Source organism: Delphinapterus leucas, chromosome 20 (genome assembly GCF_059928025.1).
Source record: "Delphinapterus leucas isolate spDelLeu-1000000601 "Yukka" chromosome 20, BTC_Dleu_Yukka2, whole genome shotgun sequence".
Classification (NCBI taxonomy): Eukaryota; Metazoa; Chordata; class Mammalia; order Artiodactyla; family Monodontidae; genus Delphinapterus; species Delphinapterus leucas.
Window position 1 is genome coordinate 11,175,403 of NC_143148.1, and position 19,593 is coordinate 11,194,995.

The 19,593-nt window shown below is 55.3% G+C and overlaps 1 protein-coding gene across 1 annotated transcript; it reads left to right on the forward strand.

The window, feature by feature from the left end:
- The first annotated feature begins 5,744 nt into the window (after positions 1 to 5,744).
- On the forward strand, positions 5,745 to 18,651 carry KCNN4 (potassium calcium-activated channel subfamily N member 4). The gene is made up of 9 exons (XM_022585477.3): positions 5,745 to 5,950; positions 8,864 to 8,959; positions 10,209 to 10,639; positions 12,693 to 12,828; positions 15,406 to 15,516; positions 15,712 to 15,830; positions 16,148 to 16,217; positions 17,417 to 17,584; positions 17,896 to 18,651. The coding sequence occupies exons 1-8, from the start codon at positions 5,792 to 5,794 to the stop codon at positions 17,579 to 17,581; spliced, it is 1,287 nt and encodes a 428-aa protein (XP_022441185.1). The 5' UTR covers positions 5,745 to 5,791; the 3' UTR covers positions 17,582 to 17,584; positions 17,896 to 18,651.
- The last annotated feature ends 942 nt before the right edge of the window (positions 18,652 to 19,593 follow it).

Below are 19,593 nucleotides of genomic sequence, written 5' to 3' on the forward strand. Positions count from 1 at the left end.
AAATAAAGTCAGTGACCATGGCCATGTCAAGGCTTAACCCAGGGCTTCCCTGGTGGCTCAGCGGTTAAGAATCCGCCTGCCAATGCAGGGGACACGGGTTCGAGCCTTGGTCCAGGAAGATCTCACATGCTGCGGAGCAACTAAGCCCGTGTGCCACAACTACTGAGCCTGCGCTCTAGAGCCCATGTGCCACACTACTGAAGTCTGCAGTCCTAGAGCCCGTGCTCAACAACAAGAGAAGCCACCGCAGTGAGAAGCCCGCGCACCGCAACGAAGAGTAGCCCCCGCTCGTCGCAACTAGAGAAAGCCTGCGCACAGCAACAAAGACCCAACGCAGCCAAAAATAAATTTTAAATTTAAAAAAAAGGCTTAACCCAATTGACCCAAAGTCTCTAGATACCCAGATTGCGAGATATATATCTATTTAGATAGATAGATAGATAAATAGCTTAACATAATACATAATATTTAATTGGTTGGGAACACAGAGATACAAAGGATAAACTAAAAGCAGAGGGCTTCCCTTGTGGCACAGTGGTTGGGAGTCCGCCTGCCAGTGCAGGGGATGCGGGTTTGAGCCCTGGTCCAGGAAGATCCTACATGCCGTGGAGCAACTAAGCCCCTGCACCACAACTACTGAGCCTGCCCTCTAGAGCCCGTAAGCCAAAACTACTGAGCCCGCGTGCCACAGCTACTGAAGCCTGCATGCCTAGAGCCCGTGCTCCACAACAAGAGAAGCCACTGCAATGAGAAGCCCACACACCGCAACAAAGAGTAGCCCCTGCTCACTGCAACTAGAGAAAGCCCACGCACAGCAACAAAGACCCAATGCAGCCAAAAATAAATAAATAAATTTATTTTAAAAATAAAATCGGGGCTTCCCTGGTAGCGCAGTGGTTGAGAGTCCGCCTGCCGATGCAGGGGACGCGGGTTCGTGCCCTGGTCCGGGAAGATCCCACATGCCGCGGAGCAGCTAGGCCCGTAAGCCATGGCCTCTGAGCCTGCATGTCCGGAGCCTGTGCTCCGCAGCGGGAGAGGCCACAACAATGAGAGGCCCGCGTACCTAAAAAAATAAAATTAAAAAAATGAAAGCGGAGAGGCATGCACCTGGGGACAAAGACCAGGAGACAGAAACTCAGAAGCAAGGCCAGTGAGATACAGAGAGAAGCAGACTCACAGAGACAAAGCAAAAACAAGAGAGAGATTGACAGAACCACAGGGTCTCCCTCCTTTAGCCAGGAAGCTCCATGGGGGCAGGGATTTTGTCTGTTTTGTTATTACTGTATCCCCAACGTGTAGAGCAGTACCTGACTCTCAGCAGGTGCGCAATAGATGGATACTAGGCTGGAAAAGCAGAGAGCCTGCAGTTCCCTCAAACAGCACCAGGTGGCAGTATCCCAATGCCCCGAAGCCTCCAAATGCCTAAATCCAAAAGACAGCAGTTGGAGGATTTGCCGCCACAGGCCTCAGACTTTCTGGACGTCTTCCCCTGGGCTGAGCCCCGCCTTTCCCTGCACAAGCCCTGGGTGATGAGTGACCTTTCCATATGAGACTACCTCTTCACCCGCTCCACCACCAGGCCGAGTTAAACAGCTCTTTCTTTGTCCTTGGCCCCTTCCGGCTGGGCTCCAAGGCATCTGGGTCCATTCCAGGCCCGGAGATGGGGCTGGGATGAAGGTGGGGCAGCTGGGACAAGGCCAAGGAAAAGTCCTAAGGATTTTGGAATCAGTTTTCCTAGTCTTCCTGGACCAGGAGTATGGGTCCAGCCCCCTCCTCCCTCAGACCCAGGATCCAGGCCCCCGGCCCCTCCTCCCTCAGACCCAGGATCCAGGCCCCCGGCCCCTCCTCCCTCAGACCCAGGATCCAGACCCCCGGCCGCTCCCCCCTCAGACCCAGGATCCTGGTCCCCGGCCCCTCCTCCCTCAGACCCAGGATCCTGGTCCCCGGCCCCTCCTCCCTCAGACCCAGGATCCTGGTCCCCGGCTCCTCCCCCGTCAGACCCAGGATCCTGGTCCCCGGCCCCTCCCCCTTCAGACCCAGGATCCTGGTCCCCAGCCCTCCTCCCCTCCAAGTCCCTTGCAGCTGCCCTGCTCCCTCCTCTGGGCAGAGAGGTCCTCTAGTGCTCCCCCTCCCTGTCTTTTACAGAGACCCCTCTCCCCCTCCACGCCCCCCTTCCAGGGTTGAGACTAAAGGTGAGTCACAGGAAGCGCTGGGGCCCTGAGTCACCAACCCCCTCTCTAGGCTGCAGGGAGCTGGCTCTGGCGCAGTGTGCTACCAACTGACCCCCATAGCCCAGAACTTCCGTTTGGAGGCAGGTGCCCTTCCCACCTTGGCATCTCCCACACCCTGCCTAGTCTCCGCTTTTCTCTTTTAGTCGTGGTCTCTTTGGAGGCAAAATTTCCCTCTGCTCCAACCTCCCTGTCTTGATTCTGACTCCTGCTTTCTCTTCACCACTAGGTCTCTTCTGTCTCCAGCTCTTTGAGTTTGTAAAAACTTCTCCCCCCCAACCTCCTCCCTCCCCTCTCTCCCCCTCCTTCTCTGTCTGTCTCTGTCCCTCCCTCTCCTCTGGCTCCAGCATTCACGGTCTCTCTGGTTGTCTCTCTCCCCTCAGTTTTTCACAGTTGCCTGCACTGGAGCACAGAGGCTGTGGAAGGCCTGGGGCTGGAGGTCTCTGTTCCGTGGCCACTGACCCTCTCAGGCAGCCGCAGTCTGTGTGTCCCTGGCCTTTGGCCCCTGAGCTTAGAGAGGCCCAGAGACACAGAGCACTAGAGGCAGAGAGAGGATGAGACAGAAAAGAGAGCACAGGCAGAGATGGAGACAGAGTCAGAGAGCAACAGACAGAGACACAGATAGCGACGAACACAGAGAGGGACAGGGACAGGTAGCGAGAGTGAAATAGAAAAGCAGTGGGATCATAGGATCTCACTTCTATGTGGAATCTAAAAAAAAGGGTGCAAATGAACTTATTTACAAAACAGAAAGAGACTCAGAGACACAGAAAATAAACTTATGGTTATCAAAGGGGAAAGGGTGGGAGGGATAAATTGGGAATTTGGGATTAACGGATACACACTACTGTATATAAAATAAACAACAAGGACCTACCGTATAGCACAGGGGACTACATTTAATATCTTGTAATAACCATAATGGAAAAGAATCTGAAAGAGAATATATATATTATATATACATATATATAACTGAATTACTTTGCTGTACATCCGAATCATTGTAAATCAACTATGCTTCAATTAAAAAACTATTAAAAGCAGTGGGATGCAGGGATAGACACAGAGACAGAGATGCTGAGAGACATAGGGACACAAAGAGAGGCAAAGCCAGAGAGAGAAATGGAACCAGAGAAATGGACAGAGAGAGACAGAGCCAGAAGATACTTAGGCAGAACGGAGATAAAGGCATAAAGGAGAGGAAAACAGAGACAGAGAAAGACAGTCAGAGAAAGAGATAAAGACGAACCAAAAGTCTTCCAGAGCGGGAGAGACCGAGACAGCAGTCTGAGGCAAGGCCTGGGGAAGCCAAGAGGGAGGGGAGGTGGGGGGGTTGCTGGTCAGGCTGCAGCCTGGCAATCCCCCGGCTGCAGCATCTCCTCCAAGCAGACAGGCATGTGTCTCCATCACTCCCCCCACCGCATCTCATCCCGAGTGGGAATCACATGCGCACCATGGGGCCGGGCTCCAGCATAGGTTGTGTTTTTGTCACCGGGTGTGTCTGTGTGTGCGGTTTGGTGTCTCTGGGTGTGTCCATGTGGGTTGTGTTGGTGTGACGCCAAGCATGTCTGTGTGTCTCATTGCCCTGTGGCTGGAGGGACCATGTTCCTACATGGCATACAACTCAGGAGGGGAGAGGGGTTATGTCTGTGTGTTTCCCCAGAGAGTGGTGTCCATAGGGCCACCCACTACACGGTGAGAGGGGTTTTGTGTCACCTCGCCAGTGAGTCCTGGTGTGTTGCTGGTGGAGGGTTTTGATCTGTGTCTAGATGTACAGTGTACAGACCCGTGCATAACTTCTGCGCTGCTGCATGTGGTCACATGCCGCATGGTTGCCACTCTGGGGGTCACCATGCATCAGTCTGCATCGCATTTGCTGTTCTCTTCCTTATGGGTGTTGTGTGTGTAAAGTTGTGTATCACTCAGGGATGTGACCCTGTGTCTCCTTCCAGGTGTGTGTCCATGTTGGGGCCTCTCTTTTCCCTGCCAAGAACACAGACTGGGGACCCACACGCAGAGTGTTGTGTTTGCACGGCTGTGTTATTACATTGTACCAGAGGGCGTCCCCCGGTGCTGTGTGTGGTGTCATTGCAGGCCTAAGTGATGGCTGTGTCAGTGGGTCACATCTACTGGTTCATGAGACACAGTGTTTGTGCTGGGAAGTAGTGTAGCACGTGTTTTGTGTCATTGTGTCTTTGTGTATTCCACTGTATATGTTGTGTTTGTGTGGCCACCTGTGTTGGAGTGTATCATGTGCCAGGCTGTGTGTGGGTGTGGTTTATGGCGTCGGTCCCAGGCGATGGTGCACGTTTTACTCTGCTCACGTTGCTCTTGGGCATCAGGGACCATGTAGCCTGTGGCCAGCCCCCCTCCCCCCGGGGCACCATTCTTGGTTGTGTCCTGTGTGATGCACCAAAATAGATCAAAATGTCTTACACGGGGCATGTGCCACTTGGGTTTCTGTGTGTGTCACTGTGCCTATAGGTCCGTTCCTACACGCATCCGTTCGTATTGTTCTCTGACTGCATATGTGAATGGCATTGTGCACCGGGGTATATTGTCTGTCAGGGTGAATCCATGTGTGTTGTGAATCATTCTATGAGCATATGTGCTTGAGTCACCACGTGCCGTGACGTACGTCAGTGTGCATTTCTCTACGTGCTGGGTGATTGGAGACTGCCATGGGTGTGTCCCTAAGTGCTGTGTGTCTGCACATGTCGTGTTTTGTTCCACAGGTGTGTGATGGCTGAGTGCTTTGTTCACACAGATATGTTGTGTGTGGCATTTGGGGATTGCGAGGTCAATACAGATTGTGTGTTTGTGGAACACCCGTATATGTTGTGTTTGTGTAGCTACGAACGGGCATCATCCTGTGTGAGGGGACTGGGTGTGGCTGTTTGTGTCAGAAGATGTCGTGCCAACTTTGATTGCAGTGTTTGTGCCTGCGTGTGGACAATATTTAAGTGGCCGTGTGTGCCACAGGGCGCTGCCTGCCTCACTAAGTGCCGGTGTGTGTCGCATCATGTGTGTGGTGTCCGAGTGTGGCTGTGAGTTTCAGAGCTTGTCGGGAGTTGTGAGTCACTCGGTGTAGGTTGTGTTGTATGCCCATGGGTGTTATAGGTTCTGTCTCCGGCCATGCCGTGTTTGAGGGTGTTATCACCCTGTGTTGCATGGTGTCCGGGTGTGGCTGAGTGTAGGTGTGTATTACACGCTGCAGACCATTGTGTATGACAAAGCCCGTTGTGTGTTGGTGTGTGTCTTAATCCATGTGGACACACGCCTCTTCCTTGCTCTGCCCCAAGACACACCCAGCCCCTCCTTAGTCTGAGAAGGGGGGTTGGGGAGCCTCCCCTCTGCCCAGGGGCCTCCCCAGCACCTCCCCGCCCTGCCCAGCAGTCACCACCCCCCAGAGGGCACAGGCTCTGCTGTGCCTCAAAGCAAGAGCCCAGAGCGAGGGAGCAGAGCAGGCCGGGGACCTGCAAGCCATAGTGGCTGCTCTTTGTGTGCTGCGAGGTGGGGGACTCTGGGCAGGAAGCTGGCTGAGCCCCAAGACCCCGGGGGCCATGGGCGGGGAGCTGGTGCCGGGCCTGGGGGCCCTGCGGCGGAGAAAGCATCTACTGGAGCAGGAGAGGAGTCTGGCAGGCTGGGCACTGGCACTGGCAGGAATCGGCATCGGACTCATGGTCCTGCACGCGGAGATGCTATGGTTCGGGGGGTGCCTGGTGAGTGGAGGCTGGAGGCTGAGACTCTCGAGTCTTGAGGGAGGAGGGGCTGGAAGCTGAAACTGCTGGGTCTGAGGGAGGAGGGGCCTGGGGGCCAGGACTCTCGGGTCCTGAGTGAGTAGAGGCTGGAGACCCCTGGGTCTGAGAGTGGAGGGGGCTGAGGGCTGGACTCCTGGGACCTAGGGAGGTAAATGCTGGGGGCCCTCTCTGCAAAAGGAAGGGAAGAGGGGTCACAGAGTGTCAGTTTGAAGGTATTGCAATTAGAGAGTTGGAGGTCCAGGAGCCCTGGAGGCCAGGAGGTGGCTGGTCAGATACTTGAGCAGATTAGGGGAGAGGTAACCCCAGGTTCAGTGAAGGGAGGGTGGGGAGAAAGGCTGACTTCTTCCAGTAGGCAGCAGCTCCTTGGTCCTTATCTAAACTCTAATGTTTGCGCAGTATCTCAGAGGCAAAGGGCAGAGACCAAAAGAACTGGCTGGGTGGTGGGGGTGGGAAAAGAAAACAAGCACCGCCCCCCTCCCCCCTCCATCTCCATCATTAAGAAGCTCAGCTTCCCCAGAATCTATGGGCTATTTAGTCTGGGAAATAAGGGAGAGGTAGGTTTATGGTAGCCTGGACTCCTGGGTCCCAGGAGAGGAGAGGCTGGGGCCCGGGTTCCTTAGAGGTGACTTAGAGCGTTTTTAGGGGAAGAGGGGCTGACTTTGAGGATACTGTGAGCGGGGAAGGAAAGAACAAGTGGGGCTAGGACAGGTCGGAGCAGGTTCCCAGCACATTCCAGCCCTGGTCCGGGCAGTGATGGGGGCAGATGAAGGACACGGGTCAGAACTGGCGGCTTGAGGACGGGACAGAATTGCTCAACAGGAAAGGAGGGGGTGGAGATCTGTCTAGGGTAAGGGACGTGGAATTGGGCTGGTTGGAGGGCACTGATTTGAGGATTGAGTTGGGGGGGATTTCTGGGGGACAACACTCAGGCTTGGATTTGGGGGTGGGAGAGGCAGACAGCTTTGAAGTGACCAGGAGCCACACGGACTGTCAGGGCAGGCTGGCTTCCTCTGGCCGGGTGGCCAGGCAAGGGCAGCGGGCACTGAGGGGGTGGGGCCGCCGAAGCCCATGCCAACAGGAAACATGGTCAGGCCGACCCGCCGCTCCCACACTTCAGCACCCCGCCCAGCAGGCGAGGTGAGGACAAGGGAGCCCTGGCAGATGGGAAGGGACAGGGGGTCTTTCCTACGCCACCCCATCCCTCCGCTGCCTCACCTCCAATTGCTTCCCTCTACCACCTGCCAGGCTGCTGCCACCAGCACGGGGACTCTGGAATCTGCTGCAGCTCTCTGAGCCTCAGTTTCCCCAACTGGAAACCGGCGGTGAGGGTTGAAATACATGATCCGAAGGGTCCTCCTCAGCCCCCTTTCTATGACTGCCTTGACAACACCCGTGTCCCCTCCCCACCTCCATCGTAATCTAATAAACTCATTTTGCAGGGATCCAGACACCTGCTCGCCAGGAGGGAAGGGCTGGAGGAGAGGCAGGTGCCAGACCCCACCGATGCAGGGGAACGTGATAGAGATAGTGGGGCGGGAGAGGGAGGGTGGTGAGAGGTACCGAGAGGCAGAGATACACAGAGAGACCGAGACAGAGAGAGACCAAGACAAAGATGCAGTAAGAGACGGAGTGGTACAGACAGAGAAGGGGGTTGGGGATTCGGGGCAAGAGGAATTGGAAAGGAGAGAGGACCACCAGAGAAGTGGATTGCAGAGTGGGGAGGAGGTTGGGTCTAGTGGGATGTTCTTTGGGACAAACTAAAGAGGGGGACAGGGAACTGGGGAGCCACAGAAGGATGAAGGGGTGGGGAGGGCTAGGGACAACAGCGCCATTGTTCGGGGAAGGGGGGCAGGAAACTGGCCCTCTTCCCCTGCACAGAGGGGGGCCCTGGCCGGGTCAGGGGAGCTGGCAGTGTTTTAGGAGAAACAGGTGCTGAGCTCAGAGTGGGAGCCCAGGTGGCCCCTTCCCCCTGACACCACCTCCCAGGCAGAGATACACACACACACCCCCTCCTAGGGAATCCAGCAGTCCCAGTCCCCTCTAAATCCCTTCCTCAAGAATTCTAGATTCCTCCAAGGTATTGCCACACAAAGACAGGGGAGAAAACTTCCTGTGGTTTCTGGAGGCCATGTGCTTCTGGGCAGCTCTGCCCTGGGCTTAGAGCCAGGAGAGAGCGCAGGAGGTGGGGAGGGGGGCAGAGGAGACACACGGGGCAGCAGGACTGGGGGGCCTTTCTCAGAGCTGGGGCTGGGGTCTTAGGAACCCAGCCCCCTGGATGAGGGCAGGGGAGGTGTCACTCATTCCTTGGGGCCTGAGTGATAGTTTCTAGGCTCCTCAGGAACTGCGGAGGGCGGGCGGGGAGGGGGGGGCGGGGGGAGGGGAGGGACCTGAAGTTGCTTTCTAGGGCAGAGACCAGCTGGGTGGGAAGGGAAGGGGAGGGACCACTTTTTAGAAGCTAAATGTCTGTTTCTAGACACCCCCCCATACACACACACACACACACACACACACACACACACACACACAACTGAGGAACTATTATTGATGGGGACCAGTACAGGGGAATTAGGAAGGAATGTGAGTTTCAAGGTCTTCCCTCAGGGGTGTGGTCCTAGCAGAAGAGCTGAGGAGGAGGGTGAACACGGCACCTGGGCCAGGGCTGTCCCCGTGGGAAGGAAGAGGGCACTCTCCCTGGGGACCAGATGATGGTTTTGAGACTTCCCCAGACCTGAGGCATCAGGAGGAACTGGGCTGGGGGCTGGGAGTTAGGAGGCTAGAAAATTGGGACTGGAGAAGGGATGGCGGTTTGGGAAGAGTGCAGCGGGGACTGAGGGAGACCTAGGATCTCACCCCTTTCTCTCTCCCTCCCAACAGTGGGCGATCCACCTGTTCCTGGTTAAATGCATGATCAGCATCTCCACGTTCTCGCTCCTTTCCCTTATTGTGGCCTTTCACACCAAAGAGGTCCAGGTAGGCCCCCAGCCCCTTCCTAGCTCCCCTCAGCCCACCCCCACGCCCTGTCGGCTCACACTTCCCACTTCCTGGGCTGAGTAATGAGCTTCCTCCACCCTGAGATACATCCACACCCTCATCCACCCGGAGGGGATGAACCACGGACAGACAGACAGCCCCCCCGAGCAGCCCTGACCTTCCTCCACCTGCTGCCCTGTCCAACCTTGCACACCGGTAGATGCTGAGAGTTCCTGCCCCCAGGCCTCTGTCCACTCTGTCCCAGGTTGCCTCACACAAGACACAGCCTCCCAGATCTCACTTCTCCACCCCTGAGTCCCTACCTGTTCCTGTCCCAACAACCCAAGATCCTAGCCCTGTGCCCGCAGGTCCTTCCCCACTGCTGAGCTCCCCACCTCTGTGCCAACGACTCCACAGACCCAGAAGCCCTTCCCACCCGTATCCCCCCCTCCCATCTCATGTCTCAACCCACACTGGACTCTCCACCCCTTCCCCTCTCATCCCATCCCCCACATCCCCAGATCCTGTTTCCTTCCCCCCACACCTCTGCAGTATAAAATGAGGGTTATTGGTCGAGTGTGGTGACGCCCCTTGCAGTGCCTGGCACACAAGATGTGCTCAGTAAGAAGTACACATTATCATTAAAGCAGTCATTCGAATAGTTAAGTGGCCTGAGAGCCCTGGGCCTCAGTTTCTGCATCTATAAAATGGGGGTAAGAATATTTTCAATCTCACTGTCTTGTGAGCATTCACTGAGTCACACACATAAAGAGGACAGCGCAATGCCTGGCACCTCCAAAGTGCCCTGTAAATGTTGGCTATTATCATTGCTAATGGGATGATGGCAATTACTACTGCATCCCCAGAAACTGGAGTTAGGACATAGCTCTATGGATGTGGAATGTAAGTTCTTGGAGAGGCAGGGGTTTTGTTTTGTTTGTTTTGTCCACCCATATCCTCAATATATCTCAATATATGGAACAATGTCGGGCATACAATAGGCACTCAATAAGTGTTTCTGGGCTGGACGTTCTGGAAGTGGGCTGAAACTAGGGGGAGAAGGTGGAGAGATGTCTTCCTCGGGTCCTGCCCTGCCCCTTCCCACCCTCCCGGGCCCCATGCCCTGCGCTATCTGCCTCCCTCTCCGGCCCCGCGGGCGCGCCCCCCTTATCTCCCCGCGCAGGCTGGGGAGCGGGCGCCTGACCTTCGTGTGACCCCCCTCCTTCTCCATCCGTTCCCCTCCCTGCAGCTGTTCATGACGGACAACGGGCTCCGGGACTGGCGCGTGGCGCTGACCGGGCGGCAGGCGGCGCAGATCGTGCTGGAGCTGGCTGTGTGCGCGCTGCACCCGGCGCCAGTGTGGCGCCCGCCGTGCGCGCAGATCTCGGGGTCCCCGCAGACGGCGGTCACGCAGTCCAGGCCGAGCTTCCTGGGCCAGGCGGAGGCGCTGCTGTCGCTGGCCATGCTGCTGCGCCTGTACCTGGTGCCCCGCGCCCTGCTTCTGCGCAGCGGCGTCCTGCTCAACGCCTCCTACCGCAGCATCGGCGCGCTCAACCAGGTCCGCTTCCGCCACTGGTTCGTGGCCAAGCTGTACATGAACACGCACCCCGGCCGCCTGCTGCTCTGCCTCACGCTTGGCCTCTGGCTCACCACCGCCTGGGTGCTGTCGGTGGCCGAGAGGTGAGGGTGCGGGGGGGCGGGGAGGGCGGGAAGGGACGGTACCTGGAGCCTCTGGAGGAGCCGCTTACAACCACCATCGCTCTGTACCGTGGTGCAGGTTGGGACTCCCTGGGACCAAGAAGTGGAGAAAGCCTATCGCCCCAAAGCCTTTCCTCCATCTGCAGTCTCCAGTCTCCCCAGACACACACACACACACCATAGGAAGCCCTGCCCTTCCTGCTTCCAAATCTCTCCTGCCTCAGGTTTCCAGGCATCTGTTCAGTCTCAACACGCAGGCTCTGGGCCCTGGCCAAGGGTTGCACCTGCTTTGGAGGAAGGGGACGTCTTTTCCAAATTAGCACAGATGCACTGTAGGTGCTCCCAGTGACCCCCGGGCTGCGCCAGAAGGGAATTCCGTGCAGAGAATTGGTATGGGAATTCGAGACCCCCTGCTGGACTTTGAACTGATGCTGGAACTGTACCCCTCAGGGCCTCCACTTACGTTACAGATAAACAAATTGGGGGTAATCTTAGCCAGTGGTTCTCAAAGTGTGGTTCTGGACCAGCAGCATCTCCTGGGAACTGGTTGCAAATCCAAACTCGCAGGCCCCACCCGGATCTGTGGAATCCAAAACTCTGGTGGGTTGGGCCCAGCAATCTTTTTTAACAGTTCACGCTGAAGCTGGCTGAAATTTGAGAACCTCTGGTTTCGTACATCTGGCAAAGGATTCTTGAGGGGAGATGGAGAATGGGAAGAACTGGCCTTAGATCTCTCCTCTCTGAGCCTCTGTTTCCGCATCTATAAAATGGGTATCAAAATCCACCATCTTTAAGGTCTCCCTGGCAATTCTAATCTTTCATGATTTTAAACTCATTCATCTCACAGGATCTCAGTTTTCTCAGTTGGGAAATTGGTCAGGATCAGTAAATGATCCTCCCACCAATTTTCTCACCTGAAAAATGGGAGGATGGGGAGGGAGCCAAATTTCTAAATCTGTTTGAGGCAGAAGTCCTCAAACTTGAATGTATTTTGGGATGAAGGGGTTGGAGCTCAACAGGGCAGATTCAGTCGCCACCTCCAGACACCAATTTAGTGGGTTTGAGGTGTCTGGGGCCCTGGTGAGTGATGCTTTCCCTGCTTTGGCCTAACTGTGGGTCAAAGTTAGACAAATCCTGATTATCCATCCTTTCCATGGCTGGACCTAAATGTCCCCTCCTATGAAGTGAGGGGAAAAGAGGCAGAGTCTGCCAAGCCTTTTTATTTATTTTTTTAAAGTGCATTTATTTCCTTATTTTAAAGATTTATTATCTATTTTATTTTATTTACTTTTGGCTGTGTCGGGTCTTGGTTGCGGCATGCGGGATCTTTTGTTGCAGCGCGTGGGCTTCTCTCTAGTCGTGGTGCGCAGGTTTTCTCTTCTCTATTTGTGGCATGCAGGCTCCTGGGCGCGTGGGCTCTGTGGTTTGCGGCACGCAGGCTCTGGTTGAGGTGCGCAAGCTCAGTAGTTGTGGTGTGCAGGCTTAGTTGCCCTGCAGCCTGTGGGATCTTAGCTCCCTGACCAGGGATTGAACCCGTGTCCCCTGCACTGTAAGGTGGGTTCCTTACCACCGGACCACCAGGGAAGTCCCCCGTCAAGCCTTTTTAGAGTCCCACCTTTTTAGTCCTGATAGGGCCACCTCTAGGCCATAGAGCATCTTTGCGGAAATTAGAAAAAGGTGCCCCTTCCTTTGAGTGGATGCAGCCCCCTGCCGGGTCTGACAAGTGGACTTCAGGCTGGGTGTCTGCCCCCCTCTCAACCCCTCAACCACACGCTCTGAATGTAGCAGCCCCGGTAGCCTAGCTGAAACCAAAAAGGCTTTGGAATTGGTCGGATCCAGGTTCAAATGCCACAGCCCAGAGTGGTTAAGCATCTTGCCCAGGTCACACAGCAAGGAGGAGGCCAGGCAGGCTCTCCAAAGCCCAGAACTTAACTGGCTTTTTCTGAGTCCTTCTTGCAACAACTGTGGGTGTGTGCTAAGAAAGAGGGTATCAAACATCACAGGAACCCCAGAATTAACCCACTCTTCCCCACAGACAGACCGTTAATGCCACCGGGCACCTTTCAGACACACTGTGGCTCATCCCCATCACATTCCTGACCATCGGCTACGGGGACGTGGTGCCGGGTACCACATGGGGCAAGATTGTCTGCCTCTGCACTGGGGTCATGGTGAGTACACCCACTCAGGGACCCTGCCTTTATCCCACAGTGCTCATCCCCTGGGCCCCAGGAAACCACAGAGCCAACTAAGGCACTCAGGGACACCCCCAAGAAACTCGGGTGTCTGGTCCCCCACAGCCCCATTCCCTGTCCAGGACACAAACACTAGCCTCATTTCCTTTGAAAATCCAGAAATCCATCCCCTGAGTCCTCGCTCTCTCCAGAACCTAGGACCCAGCCCTCATCCTCCTCGGGAACACAGGCCCCTGACCTCCCAGCCCCATTTCCTCCCAGATTCCAGGAGTCCAGTCCCAAGCCCCACCAAGACTCAGGTATCTTGCCCTCTCCCCCCGCTTTACCCTCTCAATCATCCAGGACTCAGGTACCTGGTTTCCCAGCTCTAGGCTCTTCCAGGACCCAGGAATCCAGCCTCCCAGCCTCCATTAAAGTTATTTATTGCGTTTAGACATCAAGAGCATGCCTGTGGACTCAGGCTGCCTGGGTTCAAATCCTGCTTCTGCCCACTTCCTAGCTGGGAGTCAGCCACACAATCTTTCTGGGTCTCAATTTCCTCATCTATAAAATGGGGATGCTGATACCAGTGTACTCCTCACGGGGTTCCTGAGAAGACGAAATGAATTAAACCACGTAAAGGGTCTCAAACACAGAAAATGCTCGGTAACTGGGTCAGGGGGTGGCGATGCGGAAGCTGTTGTTGTAACTGGTTCCAGGCGTCCGGCTGCCCCTACCCCAGCTCTTGTGCCCTCAAGGATGAGGCAGAGGCTCCCCAAGCACCAGACTCCAGCCTCCTCCCCAGAGTCGGCCTCCTCCTAAATCTAGACATCTGCCCCCTTCCCCTCATAGACCCAGCACCCAATGCCTTGGCCTTCACCTCCCTGTGAGATCTGGCTCCCTTCACCCACAGGAATTCAAGCCCCCAGCCCTGATTTGTCCCGGGAAGGACATGGTGAATCCCCCAGTCCTGGGTCCACAGGTGATGCATGGGGGGAAATGTGACAGCCCCCTTCCCTCCAGCAGTGAGTCTTTGTGACTAGGAAAGAGGGGCAGGGACTCAGCCAAGGACACACTCCCAAAGGGTCAGGGACCCTCAGGGCTGCCTGGGACCTCCTCCCTCATTTGACAAAAGGAGAAACAGAGATAAGGCGATTTGCGGTCGAGCTCACAGCCAACTCCTAGCTGAGAGGTTCCAAGGTACAATGAAATTATAACGGCTAACTTTTATTGGGCACATACTCTGTGCCAGTCTCTGCTCTAAAGGTGTCAACTTATGGAATCCTCGGAGTAATACTGTGAGGGTGTGCACATTTTACAGATAAGAAACTCAGACCCTAAGAGATTAGATAACTTGCTCTGAAGCTGGGCTTGAAAGCCAAGCAGTTCCAGAGCCAAGGTTTACAGCTAGTAATTATTCTGAGGGTCAAGAGTTGAAACATGGGGTGGGGGAAGACTTCAGGAGATTCATTCTAACTCCAGGTGCTACAGAGCAGTTGGGATTTGTTGGGGCCTTGAAGGATCAGAGGCCTCGAGAAGGAAGGGAGAAGAGTGAGACCAAGGTGCTCAGGCAGGTGAGGGCCGAGTTGCCTGGGACGGAAGCTGGGCAGAGGAAGAAGAGCGGCCTGGACCTTGGAAGGCCTTGAGAGCTGCACTAAGAAGTCTGGGGCAGTGGGAGCCTAGAAGGAGATTAGGGTGAGGGCATCAGGGACATAACTGGATGTTTGATCTCCCTGGGGTCAGGGTGGAGTGAGGGAAAGGCTGGAGACTGTCCAGAAGGGAGAGGATGTGGCCAGAGCTGGGCAGAGGCTGTAGGGGTGGGGAGGAGGGGGAGGACACCCTCGCTGACCTGACAGCCCACTGTACCGTGGGGAGGAAAGGGTCCCGCAGGAGCCTGAGGTCTGCTCCTTGCCCAGAACCAGCCCTTCTCCCCAATCTCCAATCACACTTAACCAAAGAGAACATGAGCTTCCCTGGTGGCGCAGTGGTTAAGAATCCACCTGCCAATGCAGGGGACACAGGTTCGAGCCCTGGTCCGGGAAGATCCCACATGCCACAGAGCAACTAAGCCCGTGAGCCACAACTACTGAGCCTGCGCTCTAGAGCCCCCGAGCCACAACTACTGAGCCCATGCGCCACAACTACTGAAGTCCGCGCACCTAGAGCCCGTGCTCTGCAACAAGAGAAGCCACAGCAATGAGAAGCCCGCGCACCACGACAGAGTAGTCCCCACTCGCCACAACTAGAGAAAGCCCGTGTGCAGCGACGAAGACCCAATGCAGCCAAAAAATAAATAAATTTATTTTTTTTTAAAAAGAGAGAGAACATTGTGATGGTGTAAATACCGCACCTAGGAGTTGGACTCGGACGCATGATTTTATGATCCCAGCTCCACCACTGGGAGCTGTGGGACCCTGGTTCTCTCTGGGCCGGTTTGCTTGTCTGTCAACTAGCGGTGGTGATGCCTGCTGTCTGTGGCTGTTGGGAGGGCTCAAGGAGAGAGAGAGTTGGTGGCACACGGCTGGTCCTCAGATCCCCACGGGCCTTGTGTCATAGTGCCTGCTGTGCCCACAGGGGGTCTGCTGCACAGCCCTGCTGGTGGCCGTGGTGGCCCGGAAGCTGGAGTTTAATAAGGCAGAGAAGCACGTGCACAACTTCATGATGGATATTCAGTATACCAAAGAGGTGAGGGGGGACTCCAGCACCCAGAGCACACCCCTTCCACAGCCCCAGGATCCAGGCCCCCGGCCCCTCCTCCCTCAGACTCAGGATCCAGTTACCCGGCCCCTCCTCCCTCAGACCCAGGATCCAGACCCCGGGCCCCTCCTCCCAGAACCCTAGGAGGACTATCTCGCTTGACACTGTGAAACCCACCCCCAGATGAAGGAGTCGGCCGCCCGAGTGCTGCAAGAGTCCTGGATGTTCTACAAACATACACGCAGGAAGGACTCTGGAGCCGCGCGCAGGCACCAGCGCAGGCTGCTGGCCGCCATCAACAGGTGAGGACCTCTGTGCGTGCGCACGCCATGTCCAAGTCTCTTCCTCTCTGCAGGGTGCACGCGCATGCGCGTGTGTGTGTGTGACCAAGCATGAACGCGTGCCCAGGTCAGGATGCCCATGTGTTGTATCACTGAACGGATGCCCACCTGGACCTCACAGTGACTCTGCGTGATGGTTTCGTTTACATGTCTCAGAGTGTCTGTGGGCCTGGATGCCCGGGTCTCTACGTGGGAGGCGGGCTCATGGGTGCAGCCACCCCTTCTCATCCCACCTCTGAGCTAGGGCCACTTTGACCCCCGCATTTTTTTACCCCCAGGTTCCGCCAGGTGCGGCTGAAACACAGAAAGCTCCGGGAAAAAGTGAACTCTATGGTGGACATCTCCAAGGTACTGGGATCCCATGAGAGGGGGTCTGGGAGAAGAGGGAGGTTGGGGGCAGCTGGTAAGGAGATCTGGCCCTGGAATAGGGAACGCTGGCACACACAGGCACTCACTAAAGGTTTGTGGCTGAACGAACGAATGAATGAATAAGTGAATGATGCAATAGCGTTTCTCATGTAAGGTGCGGTTTCCTTTGAAACTTAAATAACTTGTACAAAGAACTCCAGTGTTCGATGTGAAATTATCTCCATTGTCAAGTTACTTACATGTGGACGGATATAAAATTCCTTTCAACTATGACTCTTATACAACAATAAAACCAAAGCAAATTGACAAACCAAGTTCAGACACAAAGGGCAAAGCAATAAAATGCGAATTAACAGCACTGACACACGGACAGATGGAAAACTCAATCTGTGTTGCTATTGTGAAGAGGGGGCCCAGGAGCGCTGGGCAGCCTTGCCTGGCCAAGGGGTGACTCAGCTTGCCCTCCTTCTCCTGGGTCCCCTTGATTCTGAAGTGCTCGAGTAGGTGACATCATGTACCCCGGCTTGGCTCACAGCACCTCTTGCTTATCCGGTAGCCTCTGCTTTTTTCTCATTAGTCCACGACAATTCAAACAGTGGCCCTTGGCCCCAATACCATGGTAAACACAGCCACAGATGCCAGCCCCTAAACTGCATGGTGGTGGCCTAAATCTGCCGGAATTGGCAGGTCATGATTTCCAAGATTATCCACCCGGCCCAAAACACGGAAGTCAAGAGTTCTCATAGAAAGCTCACACACTCTCAAGGACGAAGCTGTGAATCCTAGTTTGAGAAGGCAGAGAAAGGGCTCTGTGGATTGTGAAGTCAGGCAGTCATCAATTACACAAAGATTTAAGTGAGCACCTACTAAGTTCTAGGGCCTCCCTGATCCAGGTGCTGCCTTGGGCGTGTCATTTAACTGCTCCAGGCCTGTTTCCTCAGCTCTTAAAAATAGAAACAGGATTCCCACTGCCCACACTTTTAGGAGGATTTTAAACTATAAAAAGCACCAGGCCAAGTTGCTGGGCGGTGGCAGGTGGTTGATAAGGTACCTGATACTATTGAGGATAATCCTCCAAGGCCTGTAAGGACTTAGTAAATGCTGGTTCCGCTGCCTTACTCCACGGGGCAGGGAGAGTCTCCCCCAGCCACTGATCCCTCTGACCTCTCTCTGCCCAGATGCACATGATCCTCTGTGACCTGCAGCTGGGTCTGAGCACCTCACACCAGGCCCTGGAGAAGCAGATTGATGCGCTGGCAGGGAGGCTAGACACCCTGACCGAGCTGCTTAGCGCTGCCCTGGGTCCACGGCAGCTTCCAGAACCAAGCCAGGAGGCCACGTAGCTGGTAAGGGAGCTGGGACTTGGGCAGGAGAACATCCTGGAGGAAGGGTGCCTGTGGCCAGCACTCCATGTGACTAAGGGGGTGGGGGATGGGTGGCCTGGAGGTGAGGCCACCCTTTCTCTTCCGCTTTGGCTCTGTCTGGATGGAGGGACTCCAAGTTCGGGGCTGGACCAGCAGCGAAGGAAACAGACGTTCCATCCCCCCTTCACAGACTCTCAGTACCCGCTCTCTCTTTCTTTGCTTGGTCTCTGTCTCTGTCTCTTCCTCTGGTGTCTGGCCTGCTTGTCTATCCATCTCTCTGTTTGTCTCCCCAGGACCCAGCCAGGAAGAACCAGGCTACTTTCCCCAGGATTAAGGTCAAGGACATTCTCTCTGCTACTCCTAACCCAGCCCCATGCATAAAGCCAGTTAAGCGTAAGGACCGAGGGGGGGCCACACCTTGGGGTGGGTTGACTCCCTGATGGCTGCTGGCGGGGACACTAGCTGAAGGAGGGAGGCCGTGGCCCATCCCCACCGAGGCCCCAAATGGGAAAATGGTCACCCCTGTCCCACATACCCTGTGCCTGGGGACTGGGACTCCTGAGTCCCAGAGGAGGAGGGGAGCGGGGGCCCAGAGTCCAAGATCCTGGACTGCATCAGTTACCCGCTGACCAGCACAGATGAAGGAACGAGGCCCGAGGCAGAAGGCAGAGCCCCCTGGCGGGAGATCGAGGAGGACACCAATTCTCCAGAGCTGCAGAGAATTATCTGGTGGGGGAGAAGGTGGGACCTGGGGGGAAGGGTGAAGCTCACCAGTCTCTGCTCTTATACTTTGTAATAAATGTTAAACAAAGTCAGAAGAAGTTGCTGTTTCTTTCGAAACATATCCACACTCCAAACAGGCAGGTCAGCCAGTGGAACGCCCTTGCCCTGTCTGAACCTGCTTCCCCATCTATAAAACAGAGGCCTCTAAGAAGTATCCTCCCAGGTCTGTAGGCTGGGGAGTCCTCAACTCCCACCTGGCCCCAGCCCAGATCTGTGGTGAAGAGCAAGGGCTTTCAATTCAGGCCCAGGAGCCCAGCCCCCCAGCCCCTCCTCCCTCAGACCGAGGAGTCCAGGCCCCCAGCCCTCCTCCCTCAGATTTGGATCAGGGTCCAAATCCTGGCTCTGCCAACCACTGACTGTGTGACTTTGGGCAAGTGGCTTCACCTCTGAACATTTCACTTCACCTGTAAGATAGGGCCACCTTCCCATGGGTCAGCTGTGAAGATTAAAACTGGGAGTGCACAGAGGGTCAGGTATTTAGTAAGAACAAATACAGGCGAGAACTTAATCATTTTTATTAGTGCTACTGATTTTCAGACACAATGAATACGGGGCTGCCCTTTCTCTTTTTTCTACTGCCCTTTAACCCTCTCTACTCATATCCCACCAGAACCTAGATGAAAACTCACCTATCAGGAGACTAACAGGAATTCCAAACCATCCTACGTACTTGTTTTGTACCTGCTAGGACTAAGACAGAAAAAGGAAAGGGGGCTGGCACTTACAGAGGTCCTCCTGTACGCCCAGCTCTGCGCTCCTGTTTTGTAAGTCACCACCACCACTGCCCGCCCCACTCCACCCCATTGTACAGATACAGAAACTGAGGTTTCAAGAGGAGCAGGGCCTAGAGGGCCTGGATTCACACCCAGCTCATCCCACTGCAGAGCCCTCCCTCTCTGCCCTGCTTGAGGTGAGCCAAAGACAGAGCAGCCTTGGACCCTAAACCTAGGTCTCGTTTCCCACAGCCGCTTCGTTCCACTTGCAGAGGCTGATTCATCCTCGCTTCCCTTGATTTGAGGGGAAGCCCAGGCTGCGAGTCATCCTTCTCTGCTGAGCTATCTTTGGATTTCCCTGCAAGTCCACAGCCAGCCTCCCCCTCAGCCCCAAGAGCTAAACTGGGGTTTGCACCACCCACTGCCGCAGACAGCCCTTCCTCTGGACGCCAGCCCATCTGCGGGAAAGAGGAAACAGGAACATTTCCAACACCC